We start from the raw sequence: 26,691 nt of genomic DNA, 5'->3' as shown, positions 1-26,691 counted from the left end.
ACTAAGTCAGATATTCATTCGACAGGTCTGGCAGTAAAAAAAGGGGACATCAGACGTTTGTGGGAGATTTCTTTTTTCTCCCACTTCTTCCCTCTTCAGCACTGAGGTTTAAAGTAGATGCAGCTCTCTCTATGCTAATGCAAACATTGCTTTCAAAGCTAAATGCTGAGCCTCACTGGGGGTCTGCTGCATCCTGCCCATTCCTCTGTTATTCAAATACTCAGAGGCGCTGAAAATGTCACGAACCCCCTACGGCTCACACAAAGTCATCCCGTGAGATCTGAAAGTGGCACTTAGGCTGCATTGTCCTTTTGATATACTACGCTATATAGAAAATGGAAATACTGAGAATCGATGCATTTGAATCCCACAGAGAAATATCTCCTAATGTTTTTTTCCTCTCTGCATTCAAAGATTCACACAGAGATGCATACACTCCTAAATTTACAACTAGAAAACATGACATGAATGATCTTAAATTGATATCTTTGGAGGGCTGCATACATAACCACAGTTGTTTGTCCTTAAGAGCTTTCGATTGATGCTGGGTAGTTTCAAGGGTCTTGTTAACAAATAGCGTTATATACAGAGAATATTATTTAAATGTGTGTATAGCATGCCAAACCTCCGAAATACTGTTCACATGCCAAACAACGTGCAGGAAGTTTTGCATGCATGCCTGAGGTGAAAAACAGGGTGTGAAATGAAATAAAACAGATGGTCATTCATGACACATTTTAAACAGATTCTGATGCCAAGTGTGAACAGCAGTCTCCCTCATCTGGGTCTGGAGTCAAACCATATTTGTAGAAGATACTGGATCTAACCAGGGCATGGCAAACCAAAATACAGTAACATACAGCAATATGTTCTCTGTTTCCCGCTGCTCCTCATGGCTGTGTAAGTGGACAGCCTGCTGGCATGACATGACGGTGCCTTCCTTAATCAACAGATAATGTGACCTAATTATAGTCGTCCGGTTTACAGCTGCATGAAGAACATGAGGAACAGTGTTGGGACAACACATTCACCAGCCCTTTAACTCTCACAATGGGATGCTTTTAATGTCAGATTTTATTTAGATGACACACGTTCTCATTAAGTGCACAATTTGTTCCTTATGTGTCCTGTCTGCTCAGAGCTAGATTTTTTTTCTCTCGCCGGTGTTTGGCCCTGGATGTGTGTTTTGAATTAGGGAGGCTGAGCTATATTTGTTTCCTGCTGCTTGAGCATCGCCCTTCTTATGTTAGGTTGGTCTTAATGCGGTGTGTTGTCGTAGGATACTGTGTTTAAATAATGCAGCATTGATTTAAAAAGATGGGATGAGCTCCATATTTTCTTCTTGGCTTGGTTTTAGCCTTGATTTGCAGATGGATTGTTTACCTTGCTGGGTTGAATAATTATTAACATTAATACTCAACTTTTTGCCATTATTGTTAATTATATAGATTATTATATAAATAAAATGTATCAGTATGGAACTAAAGAACTTTATCCATACAAAACGTGTTTTGACACTGTAGAAAATATAGCAAAAGCATCTTTGCTCATCTTAAGACTTTGTGTTTGCAGTATTGGGTGGATTCATAAACACACTCACTCACACCTATGTGGTCCGCAGTCACAGGGGCCTTCCTGACAGCAGGAGAGACTCCAGTGACTGCAGTTACAGTAGACGTCTGTCCAGAAAGGTTGTGGCTAATTAAACTGTGGTGACTACACTGAGCTCACCCTGCAGAGCCAGCCAGACTCTGCTAGGAAAAGCTACACCACAGAGCCGGCCGGTCTTGGAAACAACCTGGTAGCCAGGTTTGTTTGATTCCCTCCTGCCAGCATCAACATCTGTGTGTGTTTGAGTATAGGAGGAAGGGAGGGAGAGGTAGATATAGAGAGACCAGTAGGCCACCCATGTGTTTAATCCATTTCTCTAAATGAAATGAGGAAGGTAAATGCGCACTGCCTTCTGTCCTTGCTTTCATGGACGTGTGTGTCAAAGGTCTGGTGTTATTTGTGTCTTTTGTCAGCTTCAGTCAGGGGCGTGGTCACAGGGTGCATTCACTCATGCAAAAAGAACAGTTTGACTGTGTAGATGAGGATACAGCAGATTGCTTTTTAGAGGGATTCAGGAAGCTTTTAAAAATGAAGACCAATGGCACGTGGAATGTTATAGTGTGATGAAGAGAGATGGGAAGACAGAATGAGAGGGTTTAATGGAGTCCTTATTGTACTCTGGAGCCCCATCGAACGACTGAAAGAATTTCACTCTTAAGAATGGGCACGTTCATCCGTCCATTTATCATTAAGTATTCCATCTTGTCGCCTTTGTAATCTGTCTCACTAGATCATGAAATTGAGACTGCCCTGGCAGAGGAATCAAATTTCAAACCTCTTTTTTAATTATGCTGCTTAAATAAATTAGGAGTCGGATGTTGCAGCAGAAATGTGGCATTGAATTGACCTAGAATGAAACTGTAGCACTCACAGGAATGGGTTTACCTCCCACGCAATCTCCCGTCCTCCTCAGTGTGACATAGTGACTGAGTAATGACTGAAGCAGACTCTTCCGCAGCCTTTATGAAGCCAAAAGCCCCACTGGCTCTGGGCATAATACAGGCTGTCATCAGAATCACCGAAACAAGCGTTCAGGCCTCTTCTTCTTTTTTCTGCCCTTTATTCTGAAAATCTTCCCTTCCTCCGTCCCTCTTATCTCGGCTCACTTCCCTCCATGCTGGGTTGTTTGCCAGGGGGGGTTGTAGAGTGCCACCACATTCCTGGTTGGCACTCATGTCTGGACATAGCTGAGGTGCAGGCATTAGCCAGAGCCGCCTGCAGAGAGGAGACTGGCACTGGCAGCCAAGGACTCAGCGCCCATCTGCTGCCAGAGCCAGAGAGGGAACCATCATTTATTACCTCCACTGATGCGAAAAGCAGCTCCTGTCACTCCGGAGACATATTGTCCCTGCGCTCTGTAAGGTTTCTGCCCCAAGTCTGCATGTTTGGCTTCGGGTTGTGCACTGGTGATATTTTCCCCCCCTTCTTTCTGTTTAATCCATCGAATTTGTTCTGTCCTCGCAGATCATATTTCAGAAGTCAAGACACTTGGAAACAGCATCCCACTTCTCCGCTCTGCTTTATCTCATATCTGTCATATTACTCCGTTGAGGCGTCTCTGGGCCTGCAGCGGAAGACTGAACCACGCAGCCAGCTTCAGTTCTCTTTACTCCAACTTTAAAAGCAGTCTCTGTAGTCTGAAACATCTATCAGACTTGTATGTTTAGCCTGGCTGCAAACTGCTGAGCTCCTCTGTTCCACTGTGACTTAATCCTCCATCTCTGGCTCACAATGCTGGAAAAATATTGTAGTGTGTGACCCCAGATGTTTGACATTACTGTTCCTTTATCTTTAGTTTGATACTAAATCCTCTGTTAATTTTTGCTCATGGCCTTTCCTGAGTAGTTTTAGCACTTAGTTGTGGAAACAGTTTGCATTAGGCTTTCATGTGAGGGCGTTGTGCAGGGCCTTTGTTGTATACGTGTAAAAAAAACTAAACATACATGCAAGAAATGGCGGCCTTTATTTTCCACTGCAGCACTTTTCAGTTTTCCCTCCGAAAGTGGTGTCATTACTGGATTAGTGCCCAGTTTTCCAGGACCAAAGAGAAAGGAACAACCCAACCTGCCTTACCTGAGCAAAGACTAATCCGTCTTAATCTAATAATTGCTCCCATATTCACTCTGTCTCGCAAGAGCACAGCTGCAGGGGATGGCTGTGGCTCCAGATTACTATGCACCATGGGTAATAATACCCATGGTCCCCTTTCATGGCCAGGATCAGGTCTGTAGACGCCGCAACGGTTTTTCATCGTCATCGTTCGGGCGTTCCACACAAATTGTATAACGTCCTCTCAGCGCTTCTTTCTTTCTTTCTTTCCCTCCCTCCTTATTGGCTCATGTTCTGTACTCAGTGGCGTGGGTTACACAGAGATGCATTTGGCTGCCTGTGTTTCAACAGTCAGCCTTTTATGAGTGGGTGTTGAAAATCAGTGAGAGCTGGCCATGCTCAGATGTCTCTATTTTAGATACAGCGTGACAGTTCTGAAGCCCCGTGTAGAGGGACAGAGCGGCAGGGGCGATGAGAGATGTGGCTCATATCTTCTCTGAAAGGCTTCTTCACGTTCTGAAGCTCCACCTGTCATAAAGCAAACAGATGACGCTCCACGAACTTTTATACATCACATGATAATGTGGATTAGCATGACATTGTGATGCCAAAAACCTCAGCAGGGAGGTTAAAGGTGAGAGCTATGGAGCATTAATTGTGTGGACAAAATGTGTGTATAATGAAGTAGATTTTTGTGAATTGAGCCATTTCTTTTTGTTGAACCTTTTTCAGGTTTTGCAGGGTTATACAACATTTGTATCAAAGACACCAAGTACAACAAAGTACAATCCCGATTCCTAAAAACTTGGCATGCTGTGTAAAACGTAAATTAAAAAGAGCGTGCTAATTTGCTGATTCTTTTTATACTCAATTGAAAACAAAGACAGTATATGAAGGGTTTCATGTCATCAGCTTCAGTGGTTTATATAAATATCTGCTTATTCTGGATTTGATGCAGCAACATGATTCAGACAAGTTGGACATGACAGGAGCAGCAAAACACTGGGAAAGTTGTAGAACGTTCCAAAAACACCTGTTTGGATCTATCCACAGGTAAACAGGTTGATTGGTAACAGGTGATAGTATCATGATTGGGTATGAAAGGAGCATCCTGGAAAGGCTCAGTCGTTCACAAGCGAGGATGGAGCGAGGTTCACCACTTTGTGAAACACATGCTTTTATATTGTTCCATCAAGGAAAAAGACATGTATTTTTGGAGGAGTGGCTGAACTATTAGCATTTTTTTATTCAAAATCAGTTGCCTGATGCAAATTGTTCAGTCCAGTGTATTTTTTCTGCTTGAACTATGGGCCATGATGATGAGTCTTTTTCCGACTGCCTATATATTGAAGATCGCTGCTTGTGTTCCTTGGGAGGTAAACAACCCTCAGTCCTCCTAGTACAACTAATAATGAGGCGGTAATGGCCTAGAATGGGTGGCCTATTAAAACACAGTCGAAGGAGCGTTTGGGTGGGGCCTGGCCAACACTTTGATGCAGTTGACCGCCTCCTGGTGCGCTAATTAAGAGATTTATGACTGATGCCTGTTCCCCCCTCCTGCTCTCACTGCTACATGAGTGTTTTTATTATTTTTCCTGTCATGGAGACCATATGGAGCACTTCTTCATTTCAAAGCCAGAGGTGTGCTGGCAAGCAGCAGCTCGTTAGGAGGGATGAGAGGGCATTTCATAACGGCGTGGGAGAGGTGACATACTTTTGTCAAAATGCCTCCTAAAGTAGTTTTCTGGGAGAAATGAGTTTCTATGATCCAACGAACACAGCCACGATGCCATCAGTGTCATGTTTCTGAGGTTAAAGCTAATTTTAAGAGTTGTCAAAATGGGGACTCAAGCTAGAAACTCCACTGAGGCGTCATGTATGATTGTTTGAGGGAGGAGTGAAGCAAAGCGTGGAGCACTCTGGTCTACCTGGAGAGGTTGCATGCTGGTTGCCATGCCAATGCTGCCTGATAATAAGCTGGGGACGAGGGTCTTTGTGTAGTTGGTGCAGAGCTCGCTCCCTGCCGTCAGCTGTAAGATGGAGAGAAACAGGCATAAGCTGATAGTGATCTCAGTGAGGTTTGATATAATGAGCCCGGCCCGCTCTTTGCACATGAGCAAGTGTCCTTTGCAGAGGGAGACCCCTCTGCAGTGCAATTACCTGGTACAATAAGAGCTCCGATTGAATTAAGGAAGTGGGTGTACATGGCAGTGCTCATGGTAAAAAGGCAGCCCGGCTCTGCTGCTTTGAACATGGTTTTCAATTAGAAGCAGAGGAATGAACACAGAGATGTGCTGTGCTGATGTCTGCCTCGTGCAGAATGAAATACTACATGGGGTCAGTTTTTTGGATGAAGACAGCAGGGACTCATTCTTTTGTATTACTTTGATCCATTTCAGCTTGATAGAGCGGGGGTGCCTCTGTAATGGCTGAGGCTGAACATTGTCTATTTGTTCACACCTGGAAGTTACTTTGCATGAAGGCCCTGATATCATTTACAAATCTCTGAAAGCAGACACCACATTGCACGCTTAAAGATTCCATGGCTGTATTAGTGCTCAAATTATTTATCAATTATTCTATTAGTTGATCAACACAAAATTAATCATCATGATTAAGGGTTGTTTAATACTGTAAAGGAATAGCTCATTATTTTGGTCAAATTACCTTTATATACAGATTAAATAAATTAGATTTAACATGTTGCTTAGTGAGTTTTAGAGGTGCTGGATTTGTTGCCTTTGGACAGAGCCAGGCTAGCTGTTTCCAGCGTTGTTTCCAGTAATTAAGCTAAGCTAACCAGCTGCTGGCTCTAGCTTTGTAGTCTGCATACAGACTCAAGAGTGGTGTCAATCTTCTCATCTAACTTCAGCAGCTTAAACGCCCACAATCAGTGGGTTCCAACTTACCAATGTGAGGATTTGTTTGTTATTTTTATTACTCTGAATGATATGTTTTTGAGTTTGGGCATCACCTTTCAGTAAATGATAAATCATGGAATCCGATAAATGAGTAATCAGTAATAAAAACCATAGTTGGTCGCAGCCCTTGACTATTGATGTCTAGAGAAGCAGATGGAGGTCAATAATGGGGTCAGTCTGTGGAGAACCAGGCTGTCAGTCCTCTTTCAACGGGCTGACAGAGACATTGTACCTGGTCTGACTCGGTCCTGTTTAACCTCTCTGCTGTCAGGTTGAATAAGGCAACCCGACCTCTTTGTTTGGACGGCATTTCAGCTTCATGCACTGGTGATTTCTCTGTGTGATTCACGTAGGAAACCACAAACTATTGCTGACACACAGCATTGTTAAAAATACTGACCAAGAGATCACTGAAGCATGAAAAAGGCACTTCTAGCAAAATAAACTCAATTTGACATCAGTATCTGAGATTAGCTTCTACTCGCCTGTCAATAGTGCTTTGTTTATATATGTATTCATCTCTCTATTTCTTTTTGTAGCTGGAATTGAAATTGTGTGTTTTTTTTAATTATATTAATAAAGCAGAATGCAGCCATTCCTGTTTTATGCTCTTTTGGGTTTTTCCACGTTGTTTATGAGGCCATAAATGCTGTCAGTTTTAAGGAAGATCTTCTGCCAACCAGTTTTCAAGCAGGCAGCCATGGGAGGCAGTTCAGTCAGTGGAAGACTGAAGCATGCGCCCGCGCGCACACACACACACACACACACACACACACACACACACACACACCTGGTAATTTGTTGACAGGTAATGACAGCTCTGTCAGTGGGCCTCAGTGCTTCCCATGACTTTACCCTTCATTCTCACTCCAATTTATCTCCCTGACATCTTTGTCCACACACACAACTGAGGGCGAGGCTATCACAGTTTTTCATCCAGGCTTTTATTTCAGCTTTCACAGACACACTTACTTGCACTGTGACAGATGGTTATCAGCGTATCTCTGCAAATGCCAAGAAGGCACTCACGCGAGATTACATCAACATATTGTTCATAAAAGCCTAATCGTTCAGTAACATTTAAAGTACGGTATTTGGCTTTTACTACTAGTTAATGCTGGTATGTACAGGGGAAAGAAAGATTCTGTACTGTAGACATGAAATTCATTCACTATTTACACCTAATATGGTTTAGATAGGGTCTCTAAACAGTATCCAGAAATTCAGAATTAGTATTTGATCAAAGTCTCTTCATCAGGACTATTTTGATAATATTCAGTTCCATGCTTTCATTGTTATTGAAAATAATGATTATGAAATGAACTCCTACCTAAGTGTGTGTTGGTGATTGTGTCGTCCTGTGTGGTTCATCTCCACCTGTCAGGCCTGTGGTCTATTAATTTTTTTCTTATAACGGTGCCAATAGGACACAAATTAAGGTAGAGATACCAAAACAGGTATTTTTCGATAACTTATTAGGGAATATCGATGTGCCAACTCCTCAATGCAAGAGTCCATAACAGAGACTTTTGCCTAAACAAAATGTAGTCCAAAGTTGGAAGAGTTTCTTGATTATAGATCAATAAGCAACACAAAGAATCTTACGAGGCATTCAACACCAGCTTTCATTGCCTGGCATTTCTGACTGACATGTTTCATTTGGTGCCATTGATTGTATGAAAAGATGGACAACATGACACCTCTCCAAAAAGCCATATATTTATGTCCATTGTCCTGGTGGCTGGTTGCAGTGTAGGTCATAAACCCTGCCCCACCCACATTTTGGGTTGTTCTTATCATGCTGATGCTTAAGTGTTCACTTTTCTGATAGGTTGGTTTTAATTATTTATATGGTGTAATAAAGGGGGTGACCCCTGGTAGTGATTCAGTCAGACGGATGTGTGGGTGGGACCTCCATACTGCAGCTCCAAACCACGATCACAACTCCACAGACTCTAAATGACGTCACCAGTGCAAGATGGCAGTGCCGGTATCCAGGAAACTTGGACTTCATTTTGTGCAGTTGGAGGAAATGAAGATGCGTCATCCATCTTTATGCTCTGTCTGTGTTTGCACAGAGCCTCATCCACATAGGTCGAAACTGATTCAAGGCATTGATGCTAGTCTATTTTACCACACTGTGCATCTTCCTCTCTTCTCCTGACAGTGAGGGCATTTCTCCTCTTGCCTCCACCTTTGCGCTGTTTGACATCCACCTTAGTAGGAATGCTAATCCTGTTAGCTTGGCCCTTCAGTTCAGCAACAGGAACCTGCAGCGACTGCTATTTTGCTGGAAATAAAAAAATGACCAACATTTTTTCTCCCCACCACTGGCACGCCCAACCTGTTTAATGGAGCACTGATCAGGTGACTTCGCTACCTGACCCTGAGGATGGAGGGGAGGAGCCACTTTAATTATGAATATTGACTTTTTCCTCAAAGAGGTGACCAGAGGGCAGTAGACTTGTCTATCCTGCCATGTTCAGCCCTGTGAGCATCAAGCCTGTGAACATGGCAGCACAGCAGCTGCTAAAATAGAGGCTTTTGAAAAGTAGTTTGCATCGGTCTTCCCTCTCTACCCATCCTCTGCATGTTGAAAAATTGATGACATGTTATTCCAGTCTGTGCTCATCATGTTGCCTCTTGTCTAACCTCCTGATTGCCATTAACTAAATAAGACGTTTCATTCTGCCTCCAAATCATGCTAAGCTCTCTTTCAGATCTTATGTGAACTGTTGGAGTTGTTAATAATTGATCCAATCAGAGGCGCTCTAATCGTGCCTGTGCCATTTCCTGCTCTTTTGAAGTCGCACTGTTTGTTGTCTGTGCATGCAGTTTGAGGAAGAGGGCTGATGTTATCTGGCGTCTCGCTGCTCTTATCCTTAATTGGGTTATGCAGATTTTGCGGCTGGGGAGTGGAGGGAGTAATGAAAATGGAGTGATCATGAATGGTCCTCGTGTCTTCTTTAACGATGGCAGAGGAGACAGAGGTGACTTTGGATAGATTGCATACTGAAAACTCTGCAACGGACATTTGTTGACAGAGTGTTTGACCATGTGCAGTCTGCAGCAGTTTAATGTGACATTCTGGGAGTTGTGTGTCACCGAGGCCGAGGCGTCGTTGAGATAACGACTGACGGCAGCCACGCTGAACGCTTCAATCAACCCCTCACGCCCCGTCAGCAGTGCTCACTCCTGCGACTCCACGGCTCCTCGCTCCGCTGTCCCGTCACTCTCTAACATTTCAGAGCAGCTGTTGACACAGTCCACCGAGAGGCTGTGAAAACAACACGTACAGGCTATTTGAGCTCCCACGATGGGTGTGCCTGGTGCCAAGTATTTGTGGGTGCTGCTGCTCATGTGCATGTGCGGGCATCTGTGTCAAACCTGGTTGCCGTCGCCCCGCAGCAGTTTCAGAGATAGCATTGTTGTGTGTGTGATGGCCTGCTGGAGACACACAATCCTGATTACAGGATCGTTGCTGATAAGATAAGACATCTTTGATGTCACTGGGTATCTGAAGGAATTTGGGTTCTTATCTCAAACGTTTTTAAAATTATAGATGCAGCTTTTAAAGCAGCACAGTGAAAGCCAGCGTGTAGTCTGTATTAACATCAAATAGTTTGTATTGAAATAATTGTTAATGTCCAAAGATAATGCACACACACTCACTGTCTGAGTTACCCACATACCCTCCTTCTTTGACTCCATGCTGGTGTGGTGGTACAGTGTAGCTCGTCTTGGAATACACTGTAATTCAGCTCAGCTACGTCTGCCTGTCTGAGCCAAACTTGGGAAAGAGAGAATGGAGGCATGGGTTGCTGATGAGCCCATTATTGTGGGTTCTGGCTGTCAGGCCGACTTACAGGCGACTTCCACCTGACAGCCCTGACAGCCGAGCCAGGCTTAATGGGGTCGGCAGTGCAGCCGAGAGAGAGACGAGATGTGTGCATATTACCCCTCTCAGCAGTTTCCCCCCTCCGTCTTTAACCTACTTTCTTTTTCTTCCAGCTTCTTTCCGGATACCTTGATCGAAATCCAGGGAAACTCCAAACTATTTCGAAAACGAAGAACTATTAATATTTCATGACGATCGCTGCTCATCTGGGTGCATTAGCGTATCCACTGTAAGCTTTTCCCAGCAAGTGCTTATTGATTGGTATCAGAGCCAGAGTTCTCCTTTGTCTTCCGTTTTTTTTTTTTTTCTTATTCTGTGAAGAGTTGGAGGCTCCCTGGAGAAAAGGTGCTTGTGCCTAACACAGTTTTCTACAGATTTGATTTATTAAGACATTATATTCTGCTCCTGTAATGAAGTTTTCTGGTGTAAAAAAAGACTCTGCATTTTAAATTAATTGAATAGTCAGTTAAATTTATTTCTGTACATTTACTGTTTACAGCCTCTCAAATGTAAGGATATGCAGCTTTTCTGTGTTTTAGATCATTTTAGATTGATTGTGTTCTTGGTTGTTGAAGACATCCCACAGGCTCTATAACATTTTAAAGAACAATTTGCTATATATTCTGACATTTCATAGACTAAACTAATAATTCTTAAAGTAATTAATTCAAAGCTTTAATCTGTGGAGTTTTCTTGAAAACAAAAGTTGTTCACATTCAGTGTTTCTCACCAAAACTCATTAATTCGTATCCTTGAGGTCAAATATAGTAGATGCATTTCCATCCTCCATTATTATGATTTTCAAAATCCTACATTATTTACATCCAGGAGATCTGTTTGATTAAAGAATAAAGTGATTTCATCCACCACGTGACTAGACACTCTTTCTCAAGACAAAATGATCTAAATCATAAAATACAGAATTCAACAAAATTAAAATGGAAAATACAGAAGTTGTAAAAAAAAAACAAAAACAAACAAACAAGAAAACATTGTAATCTGGAAAAAAAATTAAACAGACTTCATAAGGCCTTAGGATGTGTTTCCTGTATGCTGACAAAACAAAAGAAGAAACCACTCACTTAAAGAAATACCTCCATAGCGCTACAAGTGGCACCTTTAATGACTGATTCTAATTCACCGTTTCTTCATTGTATAGTTTATAGTGTAATTGCAGACTGAATTCGTCATTTTCTTTTGATTTATTTAACATTCACTTCTTTAATTGCCTCAGTCTTACCACTGAGGAGTTCTTGTCTCGAGAGTTTGTTTCCATCCTGCGCTCCTCGCTGTTTGGTACCAAAATTAACTGCATTCGTTTGGACAGACGCTCACGCCTTTACAAGTATTTATTCTGCAGCATGCCTACGTTGTGGTAGTAGAGGGGATGGGGGGTGGCAGGCACGGCTTTGTGTTCTTGATTGTGTACTTTGTATGTTTGTGTGTGTCAGAGAGGCAGGGCCGTGATGCGTTGGAGATATGTAGGTCACGGTGCCTTCCCTGTTTGAACGGTACAGTAAACTTGGCAGATTTCCTCAGACGTTATAGACTGTGCCTCTCTCTCTCTCTCTCTCTCTCTCTCTCTCTCTCTCTCTCTCTCTCTCTCTCTCTCTCTCTCTCTCTCTCTCTCTCTCTCTCTCTCTCTCTCATATGCCTGTCATCCTGTGGTATGTGAAAACACCTTATCTGTATGTGCTGTCTCTGCTGGGACTGTTCCCAGAAGTCATTCACAATCTAAACACACACACACACACACACACACACACACACACACACACACACACACACACACACACACACACACACACACACACACACAATGTCACACTGTCTGTCAGCTCACATCTCAAATAAAGCCATCATCTGCATGCTGTAGCTCTGCGGTCCCTCCACCAAAGCATGTAACATCACTGTACACAGAGGAGGCTCACTGTGATGTAAGTTGGTGTGCCGTCTCACTCACACCCCAGCTGTTAGCTTGGCATGGAGACAGTGCACTTGTCTGTGAACGTTACTTGATGGATTGTTTGAGGTGGATGTTGGGGATGAGTCTGCTGGTGTTTCCAGCCCATCTGCTGCCTTTTATCCCGGTTTTACACAGATGGAACACATTCACAGCCTCTTTGGAGTTCTGTTAAAGCCCACTTGCTTACAGAAGAGAAGCTTGACAATCCTGTAATAAATCATGTGAATTTGTAGTAGAGCTCATGTCAGATGATGGAAGAACTATTCATGAACTAGGGCTAACTACCAGGTCCATAATAAATAATCTCTTTATCATATGTTTTCTATTAATAGATTCCTTCTTTGGTCTATGATGATGAAAGATGTCCATCAAAACTTCTCAGAGCCCAATGTGACAACCAACTAACCAACTGTCCAAAACTCAAATTTATTTAACTTAAAAGCCGCAAATCCTCTAATTTAACAAGCAGAAACGAGCTAATGTTAGTTCTTTTTACTTGATAAATAACCTCCACTTTGTGTATGAACACCACTCTTGATCACAGTCTATTCATTCCCATGTTGAGACAGAGCAGGAAAGGCGTGGTTAGGTGTAAAATCTATGTGTGGAAATTATGTGAGATGGTTGACGCTTTGGTCTAGGTGGCACCAACTGAGGTGAAGAGGTGAAGTTTCATCTGAAGGGAGGAATTTTGCCCGATACAGTGAAGTAAAAGCCAATCATGTGGCAGCAGGTGTCTCTACTGGGGCCTGTAAATTTCTCCTCCACATTGTATTTACAGCTGAAACAAAGGCCACTGCGTTGTAGCCTCTGATACAGTGTCTCCACTAAAAGAAAAATCACTAGCTGTTGGAAAAAGTGTGAAATGTGCTCACATAGATATATAGATCCACAAGTAAGAATTGTCTGTTTATAAAAGAAAAAATATATATAGATAACAAAATTTGTTTCAAAGTATATCTAATATCGTTAAAATCTCCACTCTCAGGGAACATTTGTGCAGTGCAGTGTTTATAGGCAGTGACCTCGTCAAACTGACAGACAAGACATTTCTTGTGCTAATCTTCACCGGTGCATCACTGGAGATGTCTGCGCATTTGTCTCATTGTAGGAAAACATTTAAAGGTGACTGTCTTGTGTCCGTGAACAAAGGAGTAGTCGCTAGTGCAAGCACAGCTCTTTGATGCAGTTGCTTTCGTGCTGAGTGAGGAGGCATTCGGCTGTGGTTTTCAGCTGTAACAGAAGATTAGTGATGGTTTTATCTGTGTGGGAGGTGTTTAGTTAACAGATACTGTATGTCTTTACTTTAGCTCCAGAAGATAATTCCTTTTTACACAGTATGGGGATATTAAAGGCATATTTCCAACAGTTCTTGGTGGTCTGAGGCTCAGTTTGAGCCACCTACCTACCTTGCATGTGACATAGATGGTGTCTCTGTTTTTTAAGCCTCTGCCTGTGATTTCCTCTCTGTAAAATGTAAGGTAAGGGGGCATTTAAGGCAAACGTATTTGCTCTTGTCCCACCCAGCCTCTCTAGATGTCATGTTTGACCAGCCTTTCTGCCTCGCTGCGTCTTTTTCTGCCTCCTGCCTGTCGGCTCAAGCCACCTGCAGCTGAGACAAAGGTGAGCCTGATGAAGAGACGGCCGGGCAGGAGGAGGACAAGAGCGGTGGGATGAGGAGGGTCAAAGATGGAGGAATTACCTTGGCTCATCTTCAACAAGCTCATGATTTGACATTAGTGAAAGATCCCCTTTTTACTTGGCTCCAGTCCCGCTAGAGGCTGTGAAACCCCCCCCCCCCCCCCCCCCCCCCCCCCCCCACACACACACACACACACACACACACCCTTACGCAGGTGTAGGTATGCTTAATCGACTCTAGCGGTGGACCGCACCTTATGATAACAAGTCCTGACATCAGATATGATAACATTGTGTTACACAGGACACATGAGGGTCCTCTTTGCTGGATCAGTGGCATCTTTCTCAAAAGGAATCTTTCTGAAGAAGCCTTTTGTTATTTCTAGCACAATATTTTATTCCCAGCGTGTCTTATCTGGTTTATTTTCATTATTTCACTTTATTGCTGGTGGTTTTATTTCTTTTTATTTCTGTACTATTTTAACTGTCTGATTTTATTGGCCTCAGCGCTGAAGTGTTTTAATCCTGGTTGTTTTGAAAAGTGCTGCATAAATCCAGTTTATTGTTATTCTTACTACCTTGACACGCTATGGAGAGGGTTATTGATGGGTACTTCATTTTGGTAGTTCAAACAAGATGACGGCGTGCAGCAGGAGTAGACTCCTTCCCTTGTCTCAAGATTTTTCCAAATAGCAACAATCATGAGTGCAGCCTGCCTTTAAAAACATATCAGTGTGCTGAAATAGTAATTATTATATATGTTTTGTTGTCAGGCGACACGAGAATTACCAGGTAGAGGTGTATGGCCATATTGCAGAGAGTTGAGTAAATAAGTGTAAAAACTAGCAAATAAAAATAAAGAACATTTGTGTTTGTGGGTCATAAATCATAACGTATGAAGATAAATTGGTTAGCAGATGGATCTTACTACAAACTTCGGCTTTGTGGTCACTGACATGCTCTTTCAAGTTCTGGTTGTTCAACGACCGGTATTCAAAAATGGGAAAGTTTCTTGTGCACTTCGGTTTCTCAGCTTATGACTATAGCGTGTCAACATGTGACTGTGAAGTATTCTGACAGCTGCAGTCCAAGTCACACTCTTGTCATTTTCTCCACGGAGATGTGGTTAAATAGAGCAGAAAACATGCGTCTCGCACAAAGCCTGTACACAGCATCGTGAGGGGGAAATGAAAGATTTAAGTGTGCGTGAGGATGTGTGTGCAACACATCACGTCCTGTCCGAGAGACCCGTCTCCCCAAGCTGATGCCACATGACTGCGAGGCGCATCGCTCACCCGCGTCACAGCCTCGCTAATGGGAAAAGTCCTTTCTCTGTGTCGGGTCTGATCATTTTACGACAAAATAATTCACAGCTAGCCAGTATTGTCTAAACATCGCATTCCTCCGCAAGGCTAAGTGGTCTCTATGGCATACACTTAATGAACGGAAAAAGCAGTAAAATGTTAACAGCAGCCCCTTTCTCCCTCTCTCTCTCTGCCTCTCTCTTGCTCGCTCTCTCGCTCTGTCTCCCCCCAGTTCTGTCCATCCAGGCTGCTGCCATCCAGTTCACCAAGGAGCCCAAGTCCCAGGATGCCTTGCACGGCCGCAGCGCCATGCTGCGCTGCGAGGTCAGCGACCCGACCGACATCAGCTACGGCTGGCTCCACAACGGCCAGCGCCTGGAAAACAGCGAGAGGCGCTTCCAGGAGGCCAGCAACCTCAAGTTCACCGCCGTGGATCGGCAGCTGGATGCGGGGAACTTTGAGTGCGTCGCAGAAAACGTGGTCACGGGAGAGGTTCGCCACTCCACCAATGCCTCCTTCAATATCAAGTGTGAGTGTTTCATTTCAAGCCCTTCTCACTCTCCATCCTGGAAAAATAAAGCCATCCCCAGTGGAAATTGCCAGCTGACAGGGTTTCATAATGGCAACGAGGGTGTGCATCCAGTTTCTGGATCAAAAAAGCAAAACAAAAGTCACAGTATAAGATGACAGGTAGTATGAGCCGAAGGAATGTTTCCACCTTGTTGCCTTGTTCTTTGAGGCTTCCTCTCCCTTTCTCCAAAGGAAACTGGATACGTGTGCCACCAAGCATGTGTTTCTTGTTGCTGGTATCTTTTTTTTTCTTTTCTGTTGTGTAACACTCTCTTTTCCCATATGCTATCAAAAGGCTTTTGTTTGGAAATTACCGAGCAGTGTGATTCACTTTCGAGCTATATAATTATTTAGGTTTAGATTAACACTGCCCTCCTTGCTCCGGCTTTTTATTCAAGTCAGGCTTTTCCCTCCGTCGCTCTCTAAACTTTTCCTCCCAGTAAGTGGGAGGCACACTAGTATCTTAATGTTCCTGTCTAGCCCAATAAGCAAACCTCAATGACCCTCTTAAGTTTCAGTGGAAGCCATGGGAATTCTGCACAGCCCTGTTTGGGATAAATAACAACCTTGTTCACGTATTGTGGAAGGCCCTCAGGTACCAGTTGTAACTGAAAAGCCTTTGTGTTGTACAAACACTGAGTTTGTACTGATGGTAGTAGAAAACACAAAGCGAAGCAGAGTGAAAAATGGCCCCATCTGGAATATGTTGTCCTCTCTAGCTACGTTCAGCCGGGAGGTTTTTCTTTGCGTTGATGTTAATTGTTCAAATACTGATTACAAGAGCAGATGAGTGTCCAGACCTCCAAGTAGCAAAACTGTGAGACAGACTGAGAGGGACAGACGGAGGGAGAGCGCAGAGGTTTAACCCCTGCTCTGTGATGTGTCTCCACCAGTGGATATTTGTGGTCTGTAATGTTGAGCACCGGCTCTAAATGATTAAAAGTTTCAGCCAGATAGACCAAAGAAGCACATCAGTTTTCCAAACCATGTCTGATCTGAAGGGAACTGCTTTCATGCGTTGCAATTAAACGTGATCTAGTGTGTCAATAAAGCTCAACTGACATACTCCCACAGATTAGAAAGGGGAAAAAAACAAGTCAGACATGAAGCACCAGTTCTTCAGAGCTGCCATCGTGACCCAGAATAAACTGCATTATCTGCCAGGTCGTTAATATTCCCACACATTTGGAAAAGAGAGGCATATTTGTATTGGAAGGAAGATGGAATAATAATTTTTTTTAAATCCCATTTTTTCCGTGCTGAACTCATTTAGTCATGGATATATGTGTGTGTGTGTGTGTGTGTTTACACAAGAGTGGTAAAACTTTTTTTTGCTCAGTCTAGATGTGCATTTCTCTCACACAAACAGAAATGTAGAGCCATAATACATCTAAAATATAAAATAAGGTTGGACTTGATCGCCGACACAGAGCACACAAACATCTAACTTCTCTTTGGCCATTTAGTGAAATAGTTTGAGACATGCATGTAGCATGTTAAAGCTGCAATAATCAGTATTTTTGTATTAACAATGGATGCAATTACTGTGTAACGTCAAAGTTGTAGCTCATAGCGATCAACATCTCTCTGCTGTCCTATCAGCTGTGTGAGGCTTCGTAGCATCTTTCAGCTCATTTTTTCGTCTTTCAGGCTCACAACTTATCTGCTTTGGTTCACTCTTACCGCTGTCATTGGCATCATTTTGAGATGCAGCAGTCAGCTGTGTTTAGCAAAAAGCTCTGTTACACCCGCACTCCTCTACCCACCAAACAGCAGTGAGATAAAGTTAATGAAAAGCTGGTGCACAGCATGGAGCATTTCGTCAGATATTTAGTGGAAATGAATGTTAATGTTGCTCCATATCTGCCATGTGCCATGTCAACATTAGAAAGTGATGATATGTCATTGTGGGGCATAAAAATAAAATCAGGCATTGCAGGTTTAAGTCAATAAATATTTAGTATTAAATTTGGCCCTATGAAACTCCTTAATAGTTCGACCAGTAACAAGTACTTGCTGATTATCTGTAACTACATTTCACATAATAAAGGCACGATACTTCCTTATTTGTTGATGAACGTACATGTTTGCATGCATTGATTGATTTTCCATCAGTCTCTGAGGCTGCTGGGATATCTCAGCCTTTGAAACTTGCTGTATGTCACCGGGTACACAGACGTGCTGCAGACGTGCAGTACATAAAGCTGATATGAGCTGCAGATACACAGCTGAGAGGCAGATATTAATGGATGCAGTGTTATCAATGCACCACACATTAACATTCTGCTGGATATTGTAAGATCGATAGCTTTGTACGAGCTTAATAAGAATACAGCAATATGAGTGGACTCATCCTCAGGCGCGGCTTCAGATAAGAAACCGCCTACAGCAAATTTCTCTTCTTCGTTAAAGGAGAATGGAGGTAATTTATAGCACAGAACACACTTTTCTGAATCAAACACACAAGTTAGGTAGCATGCAGTAATAAGTCATCCCTTTTGTATGCTACATCTGTCTGTGTATATCAACACATTAGTCTCTTTGTCATAATTTGCAGGTAAGCTGTCCATCTCTGGATCGCTTTCAGTTGATCAGACTATGTTATGACAGATGTTCTCATATTTCCCCAACATGCATTTAACGGGCGATAAAGCTGCAAGCAGCTTTAAAGTAAAGACCCCCTCTGGCATTAATCCTGCATGTGCGTTCGCTCATGTGTATGCTAGTTTGCGTGCGTAGTAGTAAATGTGGGTTGTGAGGGGGGTTGGGGGGTGGTACTGTACATAGACTGTACCGGAGTGGACTGTCCCCCTTCCTCCTCCCACCCTCCGCAGAGAGAGAATTAATTTATCTTGCTCTCAATGGTGGGTGGGCCAATCCTGCCGGTTGAGAGTTATTCAGAGTAATTATCCCCCTTGTGTTTACACTCATAGAGGTTTTAGCCCCCCCTTCATCCTTTTGTCCCGCACGGTCACCAGGTCTCCATGGCGAGACTGCGTCCAGCAGAGGCGTCAGGCTCAGGCATCACTATTGTCAGCATGTTTGTTGGTCCTGGAGGCGACGCTTGGCTTGACTCTTGGTAACAAGATGCAGACTGACAGTGTTTAGGAAATCAGTGACATAGCTCGCAGGCCGAAGGAGAGCACAGAGTAGAAACACAAGGAAACAAGAACATGCTCTTCCTTTTAAACTTTGAAATCCCAGAGCCAAATGCACACAAGTACACACACACACGCCATCTTGGTTTAATCACACAGCGTGTCCTTAACCTACATGAGTGTAGCAGATGCATTTGGAGCATCCTCACCAATCGCCAGTACAGCTCCACTCTCTCACATCTTGTTATAATTCCTACAATTTTATACTTCCTCATCTGTTGTGAGCTGACAGAATGCAGCTCTTCATGCTTAATGACCCAGACAGGCTCCATCCGTCAGCTTCTTCCCTGCAGAGTGACTTTGCTCCAGTGTCAGAGTGTCTAACCCCCCCCCCCTTCCTTCCTCCTCTCTCTGCCTTGTCACAGCAGCAGCAGTATCTCTACGAGTTGCCGTAGTTTGCAACCTGGCCTTTTGACCTCTGTCAGCCACAGCTGATAAAATCTGACACCTCATCTAAAGCAGCAAGCCGAGTCTGTCACGCTTTTCCCCGGACTGTGCCTGGGCACTTTCTTTTTTCCTTTCAACAAAGTCTACTATGTGATGCCGCCCTGCCACATGTTTTAGTTATTTCCATACCCATATGGCGCTGTCTGTCAAATCATATCCCCAGCACTGCCCTGGATAACACAATCCACCCTGCCTGTCCGTTGCAGAAACCCTTCTCCATGGCAACAAATCAGCTCATTGAGTGAAACAGACAAACACACACACACAGCTGCCTATTGGCACGGCGAGGGATGAATGGTCCAAGCATCTGTCTTGACTATATCCTCACAATTCATCTGTTATCATCCCCGTGTTGATAGAGCTTCCTGTTCTGCCTCCAACATAATAATTATACGCCCCTAATTATGGCGTTAGCTGCCAGGCCTGCTCCAACACTTAGTCATGCATTCTGAGAGGGATTACGGGGAAGTATTTGCCACTAATAGGTTATGAAAGAGCGCCTTCTGTTTGTCGAGTGGACAGCTGGAGAAACCTGAACTGTGAATGGAGCTATGAGCGGTGTAAAGGGTTAGAATGTGTGGCTGTCACACGATCCAGGTCAATTCAGAAATGAAATGATACCAGTAATAATAATAATATGCACAGCTGCATGTAAACAGAAGTATTTGTGGAATATTTATTTTCATTAGCCATGTAAACAGCTTTGTAGGAACACGTATATGTACTTTTTTTTATTTATTTACTTATCTCTCTACATATGTAGGTATTTTATTTGTCAGTTCAGCCGCAAGGTCTCTTACTGCTCACATTATCTACCCAGTTGTTCTTCCTCTTATTACACACTCATGCTGTTGGGATGTAGAACAGTTCTTCCAAGTATGAAAAGGTGTCAGAGGGATTTTCTCAGGAAAGACATACCAGACACAGAGAGGTTAAAATCTGTAGGTTGAATGGCTTTTTTTTCCATTGGCAATAGACTGTGCTGTTATAAAAGTAGCACAGAATATGACTTTCAAATGCAGCTGTGCCTCCCGAAGTTGACAGGTTGACACCCACCTGTTACTCCAGGCAGGTTAAAACACATTCTTTGATTTCATTTTGTGAATGTCAGTCATACCGCAGATGATACTTGTGTTCCATCGAATGTTTTCTTGCTTTCTCCTCCTCCTCCGCAGTGACTCACTGTTTCTCCTTCTGTTTTTGTCGGCCCCATTATGCTCATAGTGTACTAATAACAGGTCTGTCTGAGTGTCTGGCCCCAGGTTCCCATTGCTGGGATGGCCTTCATCACCTTCTCCTCCTCTTCGCTAAGATACTGGCGTGGCCTTGACTGAGACATACAACCAATTAGCATCCTCTGCTGAACTGTCAACGATATTTGAGTGCTTCTACAGGCATGCGTTCATCAACTGTGTTTCACATCTCACCACCGTCGGCATACACAAACACTTGTCTCTAACAGACACATAAACACGCACATTTGTTCCACTGCGCTCACACACTCACAGTTGTTGGAGCATCTGTGCTAGGCGGAAGCTAATGAGAGCCGCCTGGCACACATGGGAGCATAAGCAAGAGGGATGGAAGCCCCGTTACTGTGGAGACGGCTCCAATGATCACCTGGGGTGCAGAGCACTGCCAGTTTCCTGTTTAATTCATTGCGACAGGTCTTCTTCTAGCGCCCCCTCTGACCTCACAGAGGTGCTGCGTCCCCCGTCTCTCCACCATTCTCCCAGGTGGAGGCTCATGCCATGCATATTTCATAGATGATCCAAACAGCAGCAGAGCTGCAACCACAATATTCAGCCACAGGCCATATGAATGGAGCTCACCATGATGGAATGTCTTACACTAATACACACAGGCTTTTATGTGCAGACACACTCATATAAAAGCCTCATGGACTCATGCATAACCCAGTGCAACACAAACAAACATGCTCTCTCAGTGAATGGATGTATGCATCCAGTAACCACGGCAGGTGCACGGTTACTGCAGGTCATATAACCACGTCTCATATATCAACACATAAATAACAATTAGCCCTGATCTCACTCAGTGTAAACATCAAGTATTTGTGTAGTCAACACGCAGCAAGGGAAGGGGAATTCCAGCAAGGTAACACGAAGGCGGTGCTACAACCAAATCTGAGGTGTTTCCCACCAATGGAGACAGCTTTGGTTTGTCTAAATGACTGTGAAATATTTATTCAGACATGACACCACAGGTGAATAGGGTCAAGATTTTAACCAGTAGATACTACCATGAAGCTACCCCAGTTCATTACTTACAATAAGACAATTGTACTTTGTATTACTTTGTATTATTTTTTCTGAACTTTTATGTTTAAATAGGTAAATGGTACATTATGTCATTAAATATTCTCTAATTTGCATTAATTTCAAGAACAGACATCTGAACATTCGATAAAGCCAGGCCCCAGATTCTCGTTTTCTTCTTGTTGGCGTGTTACAATCAAAGGTTTTTACAGAGGGAATTTTGGATGTGTCTTATTATCACTCCATAAGTCAGAAAATACTGTCAAGAGACATAAAATTTATTTTCACCAAGTTTTCAGGATTAATTGTAATATAAGTAAGGCTATGAATTATATATGAAAATCAAACCCCTTTGTAAAAACCTTCAGAATGTAGATTGGAATAAAACTGGAAAGTCCGGCATATGGAGGTGCTCCTAAAGTGAAGATTTCTGGCTTTTGGAATTTTTTGTTTAAATATGCAAATTGGCAGTATCTAATTAAATCCACACTCATTTGCATCCATATTAAGACTAGAAATCTTAACCAAACTAAACCTTTAACAGTGTGTTTTTGTGATGGACGCAGAATAGGCCAGAATCTCAGAATTGACCAATGTTTTCATCCAGTAGACTTCAGTGTGCTTCTAGCTCAGCAGCAGGCAGCGATTTTGTCCACATAGGTGTCTCCATCAGGACTGCAGGAGCCACAGCCCTTCTTATCAAAAGAGGGATGAAATGCCTCACGTGATTCTTTTATCCACTAGTCTGCCTTTGACGTTTGAAAGAATCGTGCCCTGAAAAAGGATCGTATGCTGCCCTTCGTTTAGCAGAATGTAGGAATGATTTGTTGTGTGATGATTTTTTGACACATTGTAGAAGATATATATACAGTACAGTATATATCCAGGTGCACTGGGTTAGACCATTAATGATAAAACCACTCTCCTCCCTTCATCCCTCACTGCACCATGATGTGTTTAGGGGACGACTGTGGATCAATTTCCGGCCATCTGTATTTTTCATTTGCTTTCGTGCTCATGTGTCACTCTGAAACATTCAATCAGGTTTCATGTTTCTTGTGTGAGGGATACCTCTCATCACTCTGTTGTGGCATCTGCTACTATGGCGCAATAATGTAGACACACCTTATCAGGTTTGAAGGAATATTGCAGCATTTTGAAAATCATAACCGTGCCAAGGCCAAAAGTCAAAAAATGTTCACTGTTGCCTGAGTTTTATGGGCTGCTCTGACAGCACAGTAGCCCTTTTAACAGAGGAAGTCAATGAGCTGTCCATTAAATGTCCATAAAAAGCACTGTAAAGGCCCAGCTCGCTCTTGTGAGTGCAGGACAGTGGTATGCCGGAGCTGAGCCAGCGGTGCCGTAGCTCCCTGCTCTGCCTCTGTTCCTGAGTCACGCTGCCGTCTCGGTGATGTGTCCAACTCTGCCCTCATCCCTGCTGCTCCCATTAGCATTGCCGTGAGTCCCATGAGCACAGACAACAGGACGACCACTTAACTCAATTTTTCCTCCCGTCCTTCTCCTCCGTTACTCCCCCTGTCCTCCTATGCTTCCTCCCTCCTCCTGCTTACAGTCTCCTCTTTTTTTCTTCCTCTTCAGGGTTAGAAAGTGGTGGTGTGACATTGAAGGAGCCCGCCTCAGAAGGGGACATTGAGAGCTCTGTGCCGGTCACGTTGCGCTGTCATATTGATGGACACCCACGGTGAGTCCCCTCCCCCGTCACCTCAAGTTCAGAGCTCAAAGGGTTAAGGATCATGTTGAGGACTGTACTGTAAAACTATTCTTCTGTCCTCGTTGGCCTCTCTCATGCCCTTATGTTCTTCTTTGCCTATTCTTCTTCTTCTCCCCGCTGCTCACCTTTGTACCTCCTCTTTTTTGTCTTCATCAATCACACATCTCTACCCCAATTTTTTTTCTATTCCTAAACCTCTCTCATGCCTATCTGCTTAAATCCTCCTCTCCGCCTCAGGCCAACGTGCCAGTGGTTCAAGGACGGGGTGAAGCTGACAGAGAAGAGCCATCAGATCAATAACAAGGAAAGGACGCTCACCTTCAAGAGTGCCAGTCCGGACGACAACGGCCTGTACTACTGCTGTGCCAAGAATGCAGCCGGGCACGTCTGCAGCAACAGTAACTTCACTCTCAACATTATAGGTAGGTGTGAGTGTGTGTGTGACCTTTTGTGATTGTGTCTTCATCTAAATGGTCTAAATAATCTTTGGTGTCTCAGTTGTTTTCTTCTGCCACTCTTAGCATGACTTAACCAATTATCTTGAATTATCCTGACCGCATTAATCGACTAATGTACCCATTATTTTCTTTTTTATTGTTATTCCAACCAAAGAACATCAGAAAATAGTGAAAAAAGCTTCTCACAATTTCGAAACTTGAAATTGCTTATTAACAGTCTAAAACTCAAAAATACTTGTTTTTACTGATTATTATGTCAGAGAAAATTAGCAAACCCCTACATTCGAGAAGCTGCCAATGATTGGTTGGCATTTTTGGTTGAAAATGAAATCAAAATGAAAATCTGTCATTTAACAATTGATTAATCAACAAATCCTTTCGGCTTCAGATGCCTGTAATTAATAATCAGATATTTTCAGCTTTCAATGAATCTTCTCACCGTCCCACATCTGCCAGGAAGTGCAATGAAGAGGAGGAGGAGGAGGAGGAGGAGGAGGGGTGTATAGGCCTTTTAGTGTTGAGAGAGGAGCCATTCCTAATGTGATTACCTGAGAGTGTGTTAGCGCCTTCCTCCTCCGCCACCCACATAGGCAGAAACAACATCATAAACATCTGCTGAGTGAACAATAGCATCAGCTCCCTCAGCAGCAGCTTTGTACTGTTGATCTGACTGTGTAACTGAAGCTTTCACCGAGTGTTGAGGTACAGGATGATTCTTTGTATTTCTGCAGGCTCACAACATGACTGTTGTTTACTGTGTGTGTGTGTGAGTGTGTGTGCATGCGTGCGTGTGTGTGTGTGTGCGCCCGTTCAATGTATTATCCCTCCAGTACACGACAGAGCCAATACTGTACATACAGCAGCACATCTGTGCGAGAAACCTGATCCACTCTAATTAGCCACCTGCAACACACGCACACAGACCAGGTTAGCACCTGGCTGAGGGAAGAATGGATAATTGTTGAGTTTCCAGTTACCATGTTGCCACCCTCTGCTCTTCTATAGGTCTTCACCTTAAGGAAACGTTGACAGATTTAGACAGGTCCTCAATGTACGGTCACAGCTCTTTAAGATGAGGACTTCCTGGGTGGCCAGGTGTGCTCCGAGTGTACGCCTTTCTTTTTCTTCACACCAACCAGTAGCCATATCCTAGAACTGCTCCTGACACCATACTCCAGTAGCTGTTCAGAATTAAAATACTCACTCACTTAAACCTGGATTAGGGTTATTTTCATGTTCCCATTTCTTTATTGAGTTCAACGCCCTTCAGCTTTGTATTTGGAGTATAACAATGTCCCCAAATCTGTGTGGTGATTACTCCTCCTCTGGGTTGTATGCGACTAAATCTCTGCTTTTGGCAGGTCTGTGCAACCAAGTTGTAGCCAAAGGTAGCACTGGACATCTGGCTGGGTAGAGGGGGTCAAAAGTTTGTGAAAAGAGGGCAAATGTTACATAGTAAAAGCGTTTTTAGGTGATATGAAATTGACTGTAAAAATGCTCCATAGTTAAACACACGAAATGATCAGTCTTTTTCATTGTTGACCCTTTAAATTCTGTATTAAATTGACCATTCAGGTATGATTTTTTCTTGTTTCCAGAGTAGTTGACCCCACTTGAGTCCTTCTAACCCCAATTTCTTGGAATAGCGTGACTTCAGATCATCACAGAGAAGAGAGAAATGATCTCTTGTGTGTGATTCTACGGTCCAGGAGGTAAAGAAATAGGAGGAGATGATGGTCCAGATAAGCTGCAGGGTCTGTTCACTGACCTCATTAAGTCTCCCTTGGGGCCCCCCCAAGGTGTTGACACACACCGCCACCTGAAGGCCACTTGTTCACCAGCCTCAGGCTCCTGTTGGCAGCTTCTAATAAAGCCTGGAGTAGATTGGTGCGATGCACAAGTATCTACTCAGATGAAACTTGATGGTCCAGTGCCTGCAGATGTAATCATGCAGATGTTTCTCTGTCTCTCTAACAGATAAGAGTTTTCCGCGGCCAGTGGTCACTCCTGAGGACCAGGTGGTGCTGCGAAACGAGGAGGCCGCTCTCCACTGCCAGTTCACTGCCGTGCCGGCCCCCACGTTGGAGTGGTACCATGAAACCGAGCTGCTGGCAAACAAGTCTCGGTATGTTCAGAGCTAAATCCTCCCCTCTGCATCGCCCTTTTCTTTCTCATCATACATCACATACTCCACTCTCCCACCCACATCCTGCCCCCACTTCATTCCCTCTTCTTACTTACAATTATATAAGCTCCAGCTTTGGGTATTCCTTTGAACCCAATGAGGTGGAACTCTTGCACCGGGCTCCCAGCTCTCTGTGTGCCGTTACCACTCAGTCTTAAGATGGATTGCACATTAAGAAATATTATTACTGGAACAGAGAACAGTAAAGTTTCTCTGCAGTCTACTATACATCAGTTGAACGCAGCCTTTCTCTCCAGCCAATCGCAAACGACTTCCAGCTCTCCAGTGATCACGCACTTAGCGGAAAAACCCCTCAAGCTACAACTTACCAGCATGTCCCCTTTAAACACATAAGCACTGTATAATAACCAATTTCTATACCAAGTGCCACGCACACCCTCAGGGTTCATAGCACCTCATGTTTATACATAGTCACATTGTAGGCACCCTGTTCCACATGGTTTTCTGGAGC

The 26,691-nt window shown here is 43.5% G+C and overlaps 1 protein-coding gene across 1 annotated transcript in view; it reads left to right on the top strand.

Moving 5' to 3' along the window:
- Nucleotides 1–26,691, top strand: part of ptk7b (protein tyrosine kinase 7b) — a 75,098-nt gene that overhangs the window by 34,844 nt on the left and 13,563 nt on the right. Inside the window, exons 2-5 of the mRNA XM_041947327.1 lie at nucleotides 15,623–15,919; nucleotides 23,444–23,546; nucleotides 23,814–23,998; nucleotides 26,012–26,159. Coding sequence (XP_041803261.1) covers nucleotides 15,623–15,919; nucleotides 23,444–23,546; nucleotides 23,814–23,998; nucleotides 26,012–26,159 — 733 coding nt within the window. The remainder of the gene's footprint in view (nucleotides 1–15,622; nucleotides 15,920–23,443; nucleotides 23,547–23,813; nucleotides 23,999–26,011; nucleotides 26,160–26,691) is intronic.

This window comes from Chelmon rostratus, chromosome 11 (genome assembly GCF_017976325.1).
Source record: "Chelmon rostratus isolate fCheRos1 chromosome 11, fCheRos1.pri, whole genome shotgun sequence".
In the NCBI taxonomy this organism is placed as follows: domain Eukaryota; kingdom Metazoa; phylum Chordata; class Actinopteri; order Chaetodontiformes; family Chaetodontidae; genus Chelmon; species Chelmon rostratus.
The sequence above is the reverse complement of the archived record's forward strand: the minus strand, read 5'-3'. Positions and strand labels throughout refer to the sequence as shown.